This window comes from Schistocerca serialis, chromosome 9 (genome assembly GCF_023864345.2).
Source record: "Schistocerca serialis cubense isolate TAMUIC-IGC-003099 chromosome 9, iqSchSeri2.2, whole genome shotgun sequence".
NCBI lineage: Eukaryota > Metazoa > Arthropoda > Insecta > Orthoptera > Acrididae > Schistocerca > Schistocerca serialis.
Genome location: NC_064646.1, coordinates 39,670,606 through 39,687,831, shown reverse-complemented (window position 1 = coordinate 39,687,831; position 17,226 = coordinate 39,670,606). Strand labels below are relative to the sequence as shown.

General features: G+C 44.6%; 1 protein-coding gene across 12 annotated transcripts in view; it reads right to left on the bottom strand.

The window, feature by feature from the left end:
- Positions 1 to 17,226, bottom strand: part of LOC126419835 (UDP-glycosyltransferase UGT5-like) — a 640,482-nt gene that overhangs the window by 523,172 nt on the left and 100,084 nt on the right. For 3 of the 12 annotated variants that reach the window (XM_050087078.1, XM_050087076.1, XM_050087071.1), the window contains exon 3: positions 16,103 to 16,683. The exons of the other annotated variants lie outside the window; for them this stretch is intronic. In XM_050087078.1, the coding sequence (XP_049943035.1) occupies positions 16,103 to 16,683 (581 nt within the window). The remainder of the gene's footprint in view (positions 1 to 16,102; positions 16,684 to 17,226) is intronic. 12 annotated transcript variants of the gene reach the window in all.

The following is a 17,226-nucleotide window of genomic DNA, read 5'->3' as shown; positions in this document are numbered from 1 at the left end:
TCCATTCGTCCCTCCATTCACGCCTGTCGCGACACCACTGGAGGCGGGCTGCACGATGTTGGGGCGTGAGCGGAAGACGGCCTAACGGTGTGCGGGACCGTAGCCCAGCTTCATGGAGACGGTTGCGAATGGTCCTCGCCGATACCCCAGGAGCAACAGTGTCCCTAATTTGCTGGGAAGTGGCGGTGCGGTCCCCTACGGCACTGCGTAGGATCCTACGGTCCTGGCATGCATCCGTGCGTCGCTGCGGTCCGGTCCCAGGTCGACGGGCACGTGCACCTTCCGCCGACCACTGGCGACAACATCGATGTACTGTGGAGACCTCACGCCCCACGTGTTGAGCAATTCGGCGGTACGTCCACCCGGCCTCCCGCATGCCCACTATACGCCCTCGCTCAAAGTCCGTCACCTGCACATACGGTTCACGTCCACGCTGTCGCGGCATGCTACCAGTGTTAAAGACTGCGTTGGAGCTCCGTATGCCACGGCAAACTGGCTGACACTGACGGCGGCGGTGCACAAATGCTGCGCAGCTAGCGCCATTCGACGGCCAACACCGCGGTTCCTGGTGTGTCCGCTGTGCCGTGCGTGTGATCATTGCTTGTACAGCCCTCTCGCAGTGTCCGGAGCAAGTATGGTGGGTCTGACACACCGGTGTCAATGTGTTCTTTTTTCCATTTCCAGGAGTGTAATTCTTTGGAAAATATTTGCGAAACCTTCTCTTGCTTTCTCCCTAATTGTATTTATTATAACACTAGTAGTGCCCACAAAAAATACCAATTGTTCTTCTTCAATGTTAAGTGGATGGTCATTCACATATATAAGAAATAGGAGTGGACCTAAAACTGAACCTTGTGGGACTACTTTGTTATTGCCTTGATGTAGACCAGAGAAGTCATTTAGGAATGGGCAAACTGCCTCGTAACCATGGTTGATGGAGGAAAGTAGTCTGCCAGATTCAGGTATAGGACACTGATCAACAGCAAATGAGCAACTCTCAGATACAGCGATGCATTTTGATTGCAATATGGCAAAATTACAGTTATCGGCACAATACGTTTTATAACAGCTTGTTTTAGATTTTAACAGAGGAACAGTGCTGAAATTTATGAATGATTTGTGTTGGCCGATGACATTGTGAGTATTAACACTTTCCTTCGTTCCTGATGCTTTTAAGGGATGTACAACTGCACCTGCATGCTGTCTGACATACTGAAGTTCTCAGACTGAACTGTATTGATTATTATTTTATTTCACACTGAAAGTTGGTTGTCACAATGTCAACTTTCAAAACTATCCTTTCTTCTGCGTTTTCTGCAGTGTGAGCATATTTCAAAGATATTCTGTACCAAGTGATCAATTACTTAGTATATTGTAGTCTTTGACTGGCTGAGAAGATATGTCTCTGCTTTGGCGAGTAGAAGCAGGGGCCCATGGTAAGCCAGCATGGCCACTTGCTCTCGTGTGTCCGTTTGAAACATACAAAGCTTGCTAATCTGTGCCTGTCTACGCCGGCCAGAGTGGCCATGCGGTTCTAGGCGCTACAGTCTGGAACCGAGTGACCGCTACGGTCGCAGGTCCAAATCCTGCCTCGGGCATGGATGCGTGTGATGTCCTTAGGTTAGTTAGGTTTAATTAGTTTTACGTTCTAGGCGACTGATGACCTCAGAAGTTAAGTCACATAGTGCTCAGAGCCATTTGAGCCATTTGTTTGCCTGTCTACGTTTCTGGGTCGTTAGTTAGTTAGTTACGTGTTCCATAGATCAAATTCACGATAAACTTTATGAGTGGAACGTATGAACAGAACAAACATCGAAAACTGGTATACAACGCAATAAAAAAATAATATTTATATGGCTGCAAACTGGGCATTTCCACTGTTTTGAAAACTAATTAATCATATCTACACAAGAATTACTCTGGGGTGCAGAACAAGTTGTTAAGGAGAAAGCTCTTTAATCTACATTTTAAAACTTTTTTGCTATCTGCCAGACGTTCTGTTTCCATTAGTAGACGGGCATAGAGTTTCATAGCTGCATATTTCACCGACATCTGTGCCACAGTTAGATTCATTAAAGGAAAATGTAGATCATTTTTCCTTCTAGTGTTTCACTTGTAAATATCTCCATTGTTCTCAAATTTAGATGGATTGTTGTTAACAAATTTTGTAAATGATAAAATCTGCTGTGAAGCTGTGGTTCATATTCCCAGCTGCTAAAAGAGATATCTTTAAGTTGTATGTGTGTGAACTCCACACATGACTATTTACTTTCTTTTGTGCAATGAATACTTTTTGCTTACGCGAGGAGATATCCCACAATATTATGCCATAGGATATCAAAGAATGAAAATATGCGAAATATGCTAAATTCCTGACTTCTATATCTCCAAAGATGATAATTATTCATATGGCAAAAGTAACCAGACCTAAAAATTGTTGTTACCTTTGTATGGGTTTTACACTTTAAGTTTCCATCAACATGCACATCTAAAAACTTACTATTTACTACTCTATTATTTATTGTTGCTGTGCTAGGTAAATAGAAGGTGGGGTACTTTTGACAGTAAGAATCTGAGCTGCGGTTTTTCAAAGTTTAAAGCCAGCCCATTTGTTCAAAACCGTTCATTGACTTTCAAAAAACATCACTTACTATTTCATCTGTTGATCCTTCTTCGCTCAACTTCACAATAATGGTTTTATCATCAGTTAACAGGACTAATTCTGCCTCCTGATTTAAATAAAATGACTCATTTTTAACATCAAGCAAGAACAGTAGAGGCCATGATGGGATTTCCATAGTAATTTGTGATGTAGCGTTCTTCCTTGTATTACTCAAATAGCCTAAAGTAACTTTGTGTATTCTGTTACTGAAGTAAGGTCTAAGCCAGACATTTACTAAAGTGCGTATTCCATAAAAAGTTAACTTCTATAATAAATTAATGTGACTGACACTATGAAATGTCTTCGGTAAGTCACAAAGGATCTCAGTTGGTGACATTTTATCATTCAGAGACTCTACTATGGTCTCAGTAAATGTGTAAGTAGCTGACATAGTAGAAGGATCCTTTTGAAATCCTAGCTATGATTTGCTACGTGTCCCATTACTAAACAGTACAATACTTTTCGAAAAGTTTTAGGAAATCATGTAAGGAGGGACAATGGAGCATAGTTGTTGAAACTGAGGTCAGAGGCCTGAAAAGGCATATGCCAATCTTTCTGGGAAAACACGCTGAGTTAATAATGAATTACATAAGTAACTAAGAACATTACACATTTTAGGTCCACAACATTTTAGTGCTTCATTGGAGATTTTATCAAACCCACATGAACTTTTACTTTTTAGCGTCATGATCCTCTTTCTTATTTCAGATGGGGATGTGATATTCATTTTTAATTCTGTAAAGTCTTTTGTATTTATTCTTCACTGTAATGTTTTGCTTTCTCTACTGAACAACTCACTTATTTTTAAAAAGTAATAATAAAAAATGCCTGTTACACATGAAATTCCTTTTGCAATGCTCCCATCCTCTTTAACAGAAATAATATCATCTTCTGTAGCTTCTATCCCATCTCTCATTTAACAGTATACCATAACGATCTTATTTTTGAACCTGATTTGCCAGTTTCTGTCAAAATGTGAGCACTCAAACATTTTTCACATATTTTCTTAAAATTTCTGAGTCGTTGCTTATTCTGGCTATTTTGCGCACGTCGCTTTTTTTTATTGTGAAGAGATTCTGCCAGACGCGGTGCTGCCATCTGTTGACGAGAAGAACAACGTGGGACCAACTAGCCCCGCTGTTCACAATTTGGATTTGTGGTATTCGTGTAAAAGGAAGAACATTACTAAAAAGTTGCACGAACAGCGCTAGGAGTACATTGTCAGAGGCAAAGGAACATGTCAAACAGGAGCAGTACGCTCGCGGTCACATCACACGTAGTGTTAGAGTCCTGCCGGCCGGTGTGGCCGTGTGCTTCTAGGCGCTTCACTCCGGAACCACATGACTGCTACGGTCGCAGGTTCGAATCCTGCCTCGGGCATGGATGTGTGTGATGTCCCTAGGTTAGTTATGTTTAAGTAGTTCTAAGTTCTAGGGGACTGATGACCTCAGAAGTAACTCCCATAGTGCTGAGAGCCATTTTTGAAGAGATCCAAGGTTAATTTAATGAGTTGCCATTACAACATTTAATTATCTGTTTAGAAAAACCACTTTCAAAAATGGATAGAAATTCATTAACAAATACGTTGAATTTGGAGTAAGCATTAGATTCATTATAAACTTCAACTGAGTCAACATTGTTTAAGATTTCTTTAAAATGTTCAAATGTTTGGTATTAATCAGCCTCACAGTGTTCTTAGAGTGTTCCAAACTGTACATGGACCTAAGGTATATAATGTAACTATCTGTGCACTATGATCTGACAACCCATTTACCACCATATACCTGTTTACCTTCTGTTTATAGGGAAATTTGTAATTGACACCAAACTATAAGTGGCTAAAAGCACTTCTAGATTACTCTTCCTGTAAGTTTGCTTCAAGAAATTTACATTAAAATTACCACAAATAAATACACCCTTCCTTACGTCGGTCACAGACACAATAACTCATCAAAATGTTTCATGACAGTTTCCCAGTTAGCCACTGAAGACCTATATAATGTAACAGCCGCATGTATTACGTTTCACAAGAGTAACTCCCAAGCTCATGCTTCTACACCACATAACACTATTAATGGGTAATTTTTTCCAAAGGCCTTGACTGGGCCAAATGTTGAACTTCTGCATTGCAGTGGCAGACAGTTTCGACACACCCTGATATTTAGCATGTGGCAAGCAGGCGCTAGTTGATCAACATGGTGCCACTCAGCTCAGGAGTGTCGAAATGGTTGCCTGTCACACCAGCGCCTAGTGATCAGTGAGTGGGTGTCTGTGTTCAGATATAGTACATCTTAAAAGTGTTCAACAAAGGTGCACAGGTGGCCCTAAGAATGTTGCCAAATTGGGGGACTTAGAGGAACCCTTTACATTTTACAATTAGGTATGTGTCAATGTTGAACCTCCCCATGATCATGAAAGGCGGTGCGAAACAGGAGTGCTGAAAAGATATAAACACCCTTTGCTGGTTCCTGACACGCTGAAATTTCACCTAATAGTTTTGAACAGTCCATAGTAGACTGTATACCAGAGCAAAAATTGTTGTTGAGATTTACTACATAGGTGTATTATACGTTCAGTGGGGTTGCAGGTCTTCGATGTCCTTAGACAAGGGTTGGATTGACTGCGGGATGTCATCAGTGTCAAAGATTGTGGAGAACATCGTCCTGTTGCTCATCATATTGCGAACTGTAGTTTTGGACCACAAAATGTGTGGGAATGAACCCTCCAGACATGTGGTGTCCGAGGGGTTGCCTGCCCTCAGGCGCTGGAGGCGCCATTCAACTGGATGGGTGTCTAAGTCTGTGACTCCTACATTTTCAATGTGCCCAACAAAGATGCAAGGGTGGCACAGAGGATATTGCCAAAACGGGCGATCTTAGAGGGACCTTTCGCCATTTTATTCACACACATGTGAGTGTTGCACCTGTCCGCGATCACACCACAGGGCAGCTTGAAATAGGTGAACTGAAAAAGCATAAACACCCTTCACTGGTTCTTGTCACGTTCAAATTTCGTCGAATGGTTTTGAACTGTCTCTAATGGTTCCACACACTACACCGGAGCAAAAATTACTGTTACATTACACTCCAAAGGTGTCAAATGATTCTCAGTGTGGTTGCAGCCCCATTATAGAGTAGGGTGGAAACGCTCAGGTGTGGCAGCAGCTTTGAGCGTTATCAAGTACGTCGCCTTGTGGCTCTTCGCACTGCGAACTGTCGCTTTGGACTGCAAAATGTGAGGAAATCAACATCCCAAGAGAAAGGGTGGTTTCATTAACACTCTCCATGTCATCCCCCAGGCTTTTTTGTGTCGATTCTGAAGCGCGATGAGTCTGAAATGTTTTTCTCGGCCACCCATAAGAAAACGCATCATTTCAAGGCTGGCTTCTGACCTCCATCACAGAGACAAAGGTGTCAAAAGAAGGGGTGGAATGGGGCAAGAGGGGTTGTGACACATCCAAGATTCCGTTGGGCAAAATGTTGGCGAAATGTGGTGCCAATATGACGTCATTAACCCACGTCACAGCTCACATGACCTCTCAGCTCTGGCCTTTTCTCCTGCTGTCTGAAGCACCACCGAGTCCTAGGGTGACGTGTCGCAGGGCGCCATGCTTTTGCACCATAGCGGAAGAAGGTACCATGCAACTTTGCGCTAAATATCCAACTTACGCATCGCTACGAAAAACAGTTACGGGTTATCGTAAAAGTGATACTTCTTTTTTGTGCAGTGTGTCTGCGATCATAAAATTCGCTTCGGTATTCATTTATGCCGTCAGTTCTTCCAGCTGCGCGAAGTAAGCATGAACTATTCTTGAAGACGTTTTTTGAAGTATAATCAGATTGCTTTGAAAATCACTTCTTGGGTTAAAACATCATGCAAAAGTGGGCACTTACACTGGGAACTTTTTGATGACATACTTCCATGTACCCAGAACGTGGCACAAAAGAGTAGTTACCTTACAACATCGGATGTGTCTGAGAACTCAACAAATTAACCTAAGAAAAGTTATACTGCTCTGGGAACCTCTTTATAGATCGTGTCACTACTCCTACACCGTTTTGGATGAACTGGAACATTGCGGGTGACCTGTTTGGAAAATAATTTGAGATTGTGTGTTTCGTCAAGGTTACTACTAAACTGTGGGGACAAAATGTTCATCAGAGTGATTGGTTTTCCCTCTTCTCTCTTTTTTCTAACAATGATTATCTGACTTATTGTTTCTTACATAGGTAATTATTTCTATAAATACTACTTTATACAAACATGTTTTTAGACATGTAAGTGCAAGGGAAGCTATGAGGGAGAATCAGAAAGTATTTGCCCCTATTTTTTATTAGCTGAAATATGGTGCATACAAGTAATTTCAAATATATGGACTATTGTACGGACGTTACGCTTTTTTTCCACTTAGCCCCGACACTGGTTTAGATTTTCGTCCCATCGCGGTACTAAACCTGAGATGCCGCTCTGGTAGCATTTGTCCAGCTGTCTGTGGAACTACTGTCGGACTGCTGTATTGGCCCCATCGTTTCAAGTGAATCACTTTTCTGCAAGGAAATTATTTTCTTCAGCGCAATGAAAACATGGAAACTGCCTTGAGGTGTTCACGCAGACTCACTTCCGTTGTTGCATCCACTGCGAAATGTTGCCGGCATTCAGTGGCGTACTTGGGTTCCCCGAATGCTCATTGTCACGTAGGCCTTCAGAGCCATTTTGAACTAATTCACAACACATCCACCTCACAACTCTCAGAGTGAGAAACTTTTCCCCGTAGGTTGACTGCATTTCTCTGTAGATTTCGATAATTTAGATGGGCGTTCGTCCCTTGCACCTCAGAAAACGAATGACACTGAGTTGTTCGTACGTCGTTGACATGTGGAGCACTACTGCCATCTTCAACAGCTGAAGCAGCCGACGCCAGCGCCGTGCCGCGGAGCTACCGGCAACTAATCGGTCCGAGGAAGGTCCGCCACAGGAAGTGGATGTGCTGACTTTGCATTTACAGTCGTAGCTTGGCTAAAACGCAGGAGCGAGCACTTTCTGATTCACCTTCATATGTATGTACGTTGGTATGTGTGTGTGTGTGTGTGTGTGTGTGTCTGTCAAAGTTTTTGGCTAACTTCTTTTTATTTCTTTCAGTAAATTTCATCATCTGCACATAGCGTTGTGTGTCTCAAAACAAAAAACTGCATCGAACATCAACAGACTTCAAACAATGGTTCCGGAAGTGGTCAACTGACTGGAAATTGCTTACAAAAGCTGGTCAGGCGCGAGTAGGGCTCACGAATCGAGAGTTCCGTGCAAACATAATTATGTGTATAAAAGGTGTTTCTGTAACAGCGCGCAAAAACGTAACAGGACACAGAAAATGCTCCACTGAACAGTTTGAGGTAGTGAACCTGGGGTTGCAGAAGCCACCATAAGGAGATATGGAAGTAAACTTCTCTACCGCTTTGTCTAGCATTACTGTTTTTCAGCTTATTTACAAATAACATGCGCACAAGTTTACACGTAATGTGCTGTTTACTTACATGCTCATTGTTTATTTCCTTCAAGGAAACGAGAAGGACGTACGTGATTGCTAAGAAGTATTTCCTGGTCGCTGGTTTGGAAAGGGAGATCCTATTTCACGGCCTGCGACGTCACTTGACCTCAATCCCGTTGATTATTTCCTATGGGAATATCTAAAGTCACTTGTGTGTATGAGACCCCAGTGGATACGGAGATGAAATTAGTTGCCAGAAGTGTAGCTGCCTGTGATGTGATTCGGAACAAAAGAATGGCTATGAGCACTGTGGGACTTAAATTCTGAGGTCATCAGTCCCCTAGAACTTGGAACTACTTAAACCTAACCAACCTAAGGACATCACACACACCCATGCCCGAGGCAGTATTCGAACGTGCGACCGCAGCGGTCGCGTGGTTCCAGACTGTAGCGCCTAGAACCGCTTGGCCACCCAGGCCGGCGTGATTTGGAACGCACTAGGGATATTTGTCAGCGTGCGTTAGAATCTTTTTTGCTGATGTCATGCTCGCATTCAGGTTGATGGCCGTTAGTTTCAGCACATTTTTTAAGATACAGCACAACTGGTACGTTCATTGTGCCTACGAAGGTATTTGCAGTTAATTGTAATTGATGTAAATAAAAAAGGACGCAGTAAAGTTATTTTATTCCTATTATCTCCTTAAGCTGGCTTCTTCGATCTACCTCAGTTTGTTCAGTGGAGCATCACCTATGTTCTGCTCTTCTATACCTACATCTACGTAATTACTCTGCTATTCACAATAAAGAGCCTGCTAAATTTTTGCACGCTCTTACGATAACACCCTGTATAGACAGTTTATCCATTCTAGGAATGACAAGCATTCCTTTCTTGTGTAACAAAATTATAGATTACCAATTGACAGCTTTTCCTTTTATCCTCACAGTGAAATCTTGCTTCTTGCCAAATTTCATGATTCTATACCAACGAGAAATATCCCTTAGATATCGATGACGAGTACACCAGTGTCAGAATATGTGACGCAAATGTCCGTATCAGTCGACTCCACTGACTTAAAAGCTTACATTTTCTACTCTGCCAAGAGAGTATTGACGTAAGTGTGAGACATAAATTTTAGCTTGATACGTTTACCGTTCCTTAGAACAAGGGGTCTCAACAGGCAGATATTTAACCTTAGTATGTGACGTAAATTTCAGCTTGATACGCCTACGTGTTCCTGAGAGAAAGGGTTTTCGACAGCCGGACAGAGGGACGGTCAGAGAGACGGACAACGAGGCGTCCTTTTAAGGGTTCCATTTTGTACGGGACACTAAAATTAAATAAACTTACTGGCTTCACAAACATTCCTTTCTTCCTTTGTATGTTCGCCCTATAGTGTATTGATACGTTAGTACTGCGTAAAGTGTCCGCCCCCGGTAGCTGAGTGGTCAGCGCGACAGAATGTCAATCCAGAGGGCCCGGGTTCGATTCCCGGCTGGGTCGGAGATTTTCTCCGCTCAGTTTGTGGGTATTGTGTTGTCATAATCATCATCATTTCATCCCCATCGACGCGCAAGTTGCCGAAGTGGCGTCAAATCGAAAGACTTGCACCAGGCGAAAGGTCTACCCGACGGGAGGCCCTCGGCACACGTCTATACAGGGTGTTACAAAAAGGTACGGCCAAACTTTCAGGAAACATTCCTCACACACAAAGAAATGTTAGAGCTCATTTTATTGCTTTTCTTCAAATCACATTAATCATGGAATAGAAACACACAGCAACAGAACGTACCAGCGTGACTTCAAACACTTTGTTACAGGAAGTGTTCAAAATGTCCTCCGTTAGCGAGGATACGTGCACCCACCCCCCGTCGCATGGAATCCCTGATGCGCTAATGCAGCCCTGAAGAATGGCGTATTGTATGACAGCCGTCCACAATACGAGCACCAAGAGTCTCTACATTTGGTACCGGGGTTGCGTAGACAAGAGCTTTCAAATGCCCCCATAAATGAAAGTCAACACGGTTGAGGTCAGGAGAGCGTGGAGGCCACGGAATTGGTCCGCCTCTACCAATCCATCGGTCACCGTATCTGTTGTTGAGAAGCGTACGAACACTTCGACTGAAATGTGCAGGAGCTCCATCGTGCATGAACCACATGTTGTGTCGTACTTGTAAAGGCAAATGTTCCAGCAACACAGGTAGAGTATCCCGTATGAAATCATGATAACGTGCTCCATTGAGCGTAGGTTGAAGAACGTGGGGCCCAATCAAGACTTCACCAACAATGCCTGCCCAAACGTTCACAGACAATCTGTGTTGATGACGTGATTGCACAATTGCGTGCGGATTCTCGTCATCCCACACATGTTGATTGTGAAAATTTACAATTTGATCACGTTGGAATGAAGCCTCATCCGTAAAGAGAACATTTGCACTGAAATGAGGATTGACACATTGTTGGATGAACCATTCGCAGAAGTGTACCCGTGGAGGCCAGTCAGCTGCTGATAGTGCGTGCACACGCTGTACACGGTACGTAAACAACTGGTTCTCCCGTAGCACTCTCCATACAGTGACGTGGTCAACGTTACCTTGTACAGCAGCAACTTCTCTGACGCTGACATTAGGGTTATCGTCAACTGCACGAAGAATTGCCTCGTCCATTGCAGGTGTCCTCGTCGATGTAGGTCTTCCCCAGTCGCGAGTCATAGGCTGGAATGTTCCGTGCTCCCTAAGACGCCGATCAATTGCTTCGAACGTCTTCCTGTCGGGACACCTTCGTTCTGGAAATCTGTCTCGATACAAACGTACCGCGCCACGGCTATTGCCCCGTGCTAATCCATACATCAAATGGGCATCTGCCAACCCCGCATTTGCAAACATTGCACTGACTGCAAAACCACGTTCGTGATGAACACTAACCTGTTGATGCTACGTACTGATGTTCTTGATGCTAGTACTGTAGAGCAATGAGTCGCATGGCAACACAAGCACCGAAGTCAACATTACCTTCCTTTAACTTGGCCAACTGGCGGTGAATCGAGGAAGTACAGTACATACTGACGAAACTAAAATGAGCTCTAACATGGAAATTAAGCGTTTCCGGACACATGTCCACATACCATCTTTTCTTTATTTGTGTGTGAGGAATGTCTCCTGAAAGTTTGGCCGTACCTTTTTGTAACACCCTGTATACTGCTTAAAGTGGCGAAAGGAAATTGATGTTGCTGTATATCAATACTTTATGTTGAAACACTCCAAGCAGCTTTTTAAACAGGGTGGTTTCTTGATACGTTGCAAACTTTCGGAGACGATGGAGAAGGATTTACATGGTGTTTTTGTAAGAGCGTTCATAAATTTAACAGGACATAGAGCATGCTCCAGTGAACAATTTGAGATAGGGGACTGGGATCGGAGAAGCAAGCTTAAGGAGATAATAGGCATAAAATCACATTACTGTGTACTCTTTTATTTACGTTAGTTACAGTTAACTGCAAATACCAACACCGACACAATGAATGGACCATTTGTACTGTATCTTACACAATCTGCTGAAACTGACCTCAGTGCAAGCATGACATCGGCGAACAATATTCCGACCCACCTTGAGAAATATTGGTGACATGTTTCGAATCACATCGCAGGCAGCTACAATTCTGGTAACTAAATCCACCGCCGTATCCGTTGGGGTCTCATACACAAGTGTCTTTAGATATCTGCATAGGAAATAATCAAGGGGATTCAGGTCAGCTGACCTCGCAGGCCGTGGAGTAGGACCTCCACTTCGAATCCAGCGACAAGGAAATACAGCATCGAGATCGCTGCGTTGATCCACACTGAAGAGAGGCGGTGCGCACTCATGTTGTATCCACATCCTCTCGCGAACAGCCAAGGGTACGTTCTCCAACAACGAACCTCAAGCAAGGTGGCCATTGAGACGCTCATGTACAAGATAAGATACAATGAGGTACAATGAGATTGTCGCCTACAATGCCGGCCCACATATTGACAGCAAAACGTACTTCATGGTGTGACTCTTCTACAGCGTGAGCTTTTTGCTCATCCCACAGGTAGCTATTCCTGCTGTTCGAAATAACATCTACATCTACATCTACATGATTACTATGCAATTCACATTTAAGTGCTTGGCAGAGGGTTCATCGAACAACAATCATACTATCTCCCTACCATTCCACTCTCGAACAGCGCGCGGGAAAAACCAATAACTAAACCTTTCTGTTCGAGCTCTGATTTCTCTTATTTTATTTTGATGATCATTCCTACCTATGTAGGTTGGGCTCAACAAAATATTTCCGCATTCGGAAGAGAAAGTTGGTGACTGAAATTTCGTAAATAGATCTCGCCGCGACGAAAAACGTCTTTGCTGTAATGACTTCCATCCTAACTCGCGTATCATATCTGCCACACTCTCTCCCCTATTACGTGATAATACAAAACGAGCTGCTCTTTTTTGCACCCTTTCGATGTCCTCCGTCAATCCCACCTGGTAAGGATCCCACACCGCGCAGCAATATTCTAACACAGGGCGAACGAGTGTAGTGTAAGCTGTCTCTTTAGTGGACTTGTTTCATCTTCTAAGTGTCCTGCCAATGAAACGCAACCTTTGGCTCGCCTTCGCCACAATATTATCTATGTGGTCTTTCCAACTGAAGTTGTTCGTAATTTTAACACCCAGGTACTATTTATCGAGTAATCGAATTCCAACGGATTTCTTTGGAACTCATATGGATCACCTCACACTTTTGGTTATTTACCGTCAACTGACACTTGCCACACCATACAGCAATCTTTTCTAAATCGCTTTGCAACTGACACTGGTCTTCGGATGACCTTACTAGACGGTAAATTACAGCATCATCTGCCAACAACCTAAGAGAACTGCTCAGATAGTCACCCAGGTCATTTATATAGATCAGGAACAGCAGAGGCCCCAGGACGCTTCCCTGGGAACACCTGGTATCACTTCAGTTTTACTCGACGATTTGCCGTCTATTACTACGAACTGCGACGTTCCTGACAGGAAATCACGAATCCAGTCGCACAACTGAGACGATACCCCATACGCCCGCAGCTTGATTAGAAGTCGCTTGTGAGGAACGGTGTCAAAAGCTTTCCGGAAATCTAGAAACACGAAATCAACTTCAGATCCCCTGTCGATAGCGGCCATTACTTCGTGCGAATAAAGAGCTAGCTGCGTTGCACAAGAACGATGTTTTCTGAAACCGTGCCGATTACGTATCAATAGATCGTCGTTCCCTTCGAGGTGATTCATAATGTTTGAATACAGTATATGCTCCAAAACCCTACTGCAAACCGACGTCAATGATATGGGTCTGTAGTTCGATGGATTACTCCTACTACCCTTCTTAAACACTGGTGCGACCTGCGCAACTTTCCAATCTGTAGGTACAGATCTATCGGTGAGCGAGCGGTTGTATATGATTGCTAAGTAGGGAGCTATTGTATCAGCGTAATCTGAAAGGAACCTAATCGGTATACAATCTGGACCTGAAGACTTGCCCGTATCAAGCAATTTGAGTTGCTTCGCAACCCCTAAGGTATCTACTTCTAAGAAACTCATGCTTGCAGCTGTTCGTGTTCCAAATTCTGGAATATTCCATTCGTCTTCCCTGGTGAAGGAATTTCGGAAAACTGCGTTCAATAACTCCGCTTTAGCGGCACAGTCGTCGGTAACAGTACCATCGGCACTGCGCAGCGAAGGTATTGACTGCGTCTTGCCGCTTGTGTACTTCACATACGACCAGAATTTCTTCACAATCAAATGATGCGCCGTCACCAAACAGCACGATCTGGTGGAAATCTGGTCGATCAATCCATTATTGGAGCAACCACTGACACAACGCTACACTTGGTACAAAGGCAATCGCAAGCACTGCATGGACTTGTTGTGGGAGATGCGGGTGTAACTTTTGTTCCCGCCGCCCATTTCACGTGCAATACGAGTACTTGTAGTGGGGTCCGCTGCAACGCGTTCCCGGACCTCGACTTCGCAGTCGGATGTGTGAGTGGTCCCTCGCCTCTTCCTTCCAATGAACCAGTCTCCCGCATTCGTAGATCGACAGAAATAAACACTCGTCGTAACTGATGATGCCTGTTAGGAAATCGTTCCCTGTACAGCCTTTCAGCAGCGAGGGCAACGTACTTCCCCACACACAAGGTGCATGTCAGTGAGTTCTGCGAAACTCGACCGGTTCTGCTCTATCGTACTGCAGTGTACGTTTCTGAACAGCACTAAGTAATGAATGGGTCTGCCGTTGGTTCATAGCGCGATCTGTCGTGGGACAGAGTACACTACTGGCCATTAAAACTGCTAAACCGCGAAGATGACGTGCTACAGACGCGAAATTTAACCGACAGGAATAAGATGCTGTGATATGCAAATGATTAGTTTTTCAGAGCATTCACACAAGGTTGGCGCCGGTGGCGAAACCTACAACGTGCTGACATGAGGAAAGTTTCCAACCGATTTCTCATACACAAACAGCGGTTGTCCGGCGTTGTCTGGTGAAATGTCGTTGTGATGCCTCGTGTAAGGAGGAGAAATGCGTACCGTCACGTTTCCGACTTGGATAAAGGTTGGATTGTAGCCTATCGCGATTTCGGTTTATCGTATCACGACATTGCTGCTCGCGTCGGTCGAGATCCAGCGACTGTTAGCAGAATGTGGAATCGGTGGGTTCAAAAGGGTAATACGGAACGCCGTGCTGGATCCCGACGGCCTCGTATCACTAGCAGTCGAGATGACAGGCATCTTATCCGCATGGCTGTAACGGACCGTGCAGCCACGTCTCGATCCCTGAGTCAACAGATGGGGACGTTTGCAAGACAACAACCATCTGCACGAACAGTTGGAGCAGCATGGACTATCAGCTCGGAGACCATGACTGCGGTTACCCTTGACGCTGCATCACAGACTGGAGCGCCTGCGATTGTGTACTCGACGACGAACCTGGGTGCGCGAATGGCAGAACGTCATTTCTTTCCGATGAATCAAGGTTCTGTTTACAGCATCATGATGGTCGTTTCCGTGTTTGGCGACATCGCGGTGAAAACACATCGGAAGCGTGTATTCCTCATCGCCATACTGGTGTTATCACCCGGCGTGATGGCATGGGGTGTCATTGGTTACACGTCTCGGTTACCTCTTGTTCGCATTGACGGCACTCTGAACAGTGGACGTTACATTTCAGATGTGTTACGACGCGTGGCTCTACCCTTCATTCGATCCCTGCGAAACCCTATATTTCAGCAGGATAATGCACGACCGCATTTCGCAGGTCCTGTACGGGTCTTTCTGGATACAGAAAATGTTGGACTGCTGCCCAGGCCAGCACATTCTCCAGATCTCTCACCAACTGAAAACGTCTGGTCAATGGTGGCCGAGCAACTTGCTCGTCACAATACGCCAGTCACTACTCTTGATGAACTGGTATCGTGTTGAAGCTTCATGGGCAGCTGTACCTGTACACGCCATCCAAGCTGTATTTGACTCAATGCCCAGGTGTATCAAGACCGTTATTACGGCCCGAGGTGGTTGTTCTGGGTACTGATTTCTCAGGATCTACGCACCCAAATTGCGTGAAAATGTAATCACATGCCAGTTCTACTATAATGCATTTGTCCAAAGAATACCCGTTTATCATCTGCATTTCTTCTTGGTGTAGCAATTTTAATGGCCAGTAGTGTATTTACATGTGTACAAATAGTAAAGAACAGTCTTTATGTTTAACAGCCATAAAATAAAAGCCCTCTGATGATGCTGCAATTGCAGTGAAACTTGTCTGGGATAAAAAAACAAAATAGTGTTTCGCTAAAGGTGGACCCCATCCAAAAATACACGTATTATTGAAGGAAACATGGTGAAAAGAGCTTCGACCTCAAGATGAGTATTCGGGGACAGCCCGTTTGCTTACCTGTGGCAGCTTCTTGGGTTCCCTGACGTGCAGACCGCCGACTTCCTTCATGGCGGGCACCAGCGGCCTCGGACACCCGTGGGAGAAGTGGTAGTTGACCAGCAGCAGGGACGTACGCCTCTCCGTCTCCGACAGGCTGGGCAGCGTGCTGTCGTTCATGTGGGTCCGGAAGAGGGCGTCCACTTTCGGCATGTAGTAGAGGTTGCGAATCAAATTGAAGGTCAGCGAGTAAACTGTGTTGTCCACCCGCTGGAGAAAATTCATGGGCGTGCTGTAGCCGAGGAACGGGGACGGCACGTACGCGTACGGCATGGGGTTCCCCACCATGTGGGCCATCCAGTCGAGCCCCATGAAGGTGCAGATGGCCACGACGGGCGCCCTGAACATGTGCGCGTAGCCCACGAGGCACTCCGACATCACCACCTCGAGCACGACCACGTCGAACTTCTTCCCGGATCTGTACAGCCGCTGCACGTTCTCGTCCTTCAGAAACAGGTCGCAGAAAGCCTGTCCGTACGTTATGGTCTGTATAATTTCTACGAACTTGTTGCTGGTGCTCATCTCGAAGAAGTCTATCTCCTCTGAAAAAGAAAGAGAGAGCAAGTAGTGAGTGGACAAGTGTGGATATCAGTGGGTCCTTAACAGTACAGGGTGCTGGAAAAACGTATCGAGTATTTTGAGAGATGGCAATGATCATCGAAACATGTACACGTATCTTGTAATAAGACTACTGGTCTACAAGACCAGAAGTAAGTCTTTTCGACGACGGCATCTCACAGACAGGTTAGACGTATTTCAACATTTTAACATGCACTTGAGAATCGCTATAAAGCCGAAATCATGACTGTGTAGAATACACAAACAATTTACAGTCAAATGGCGGAAATTTCTTTCGAAAAAAAAAAAAAAAAAGTCCAGTAAACATACAGCATCCGGACACCTATTAGCGGACGTTAATAGTGGATGTTTGACCCTTCGCCTTTACGGTGACTTGTACAGCACTCGGAATACTTTTAATGAGGTGTCCGAATGTCCGTGAAGGAAGAGCAGAAACCAGGGGACCTATTCTATATCGTTCATATCGATCGGTGTAGTTGGTTCGTTTCGGTAGTGACGTCATTTTC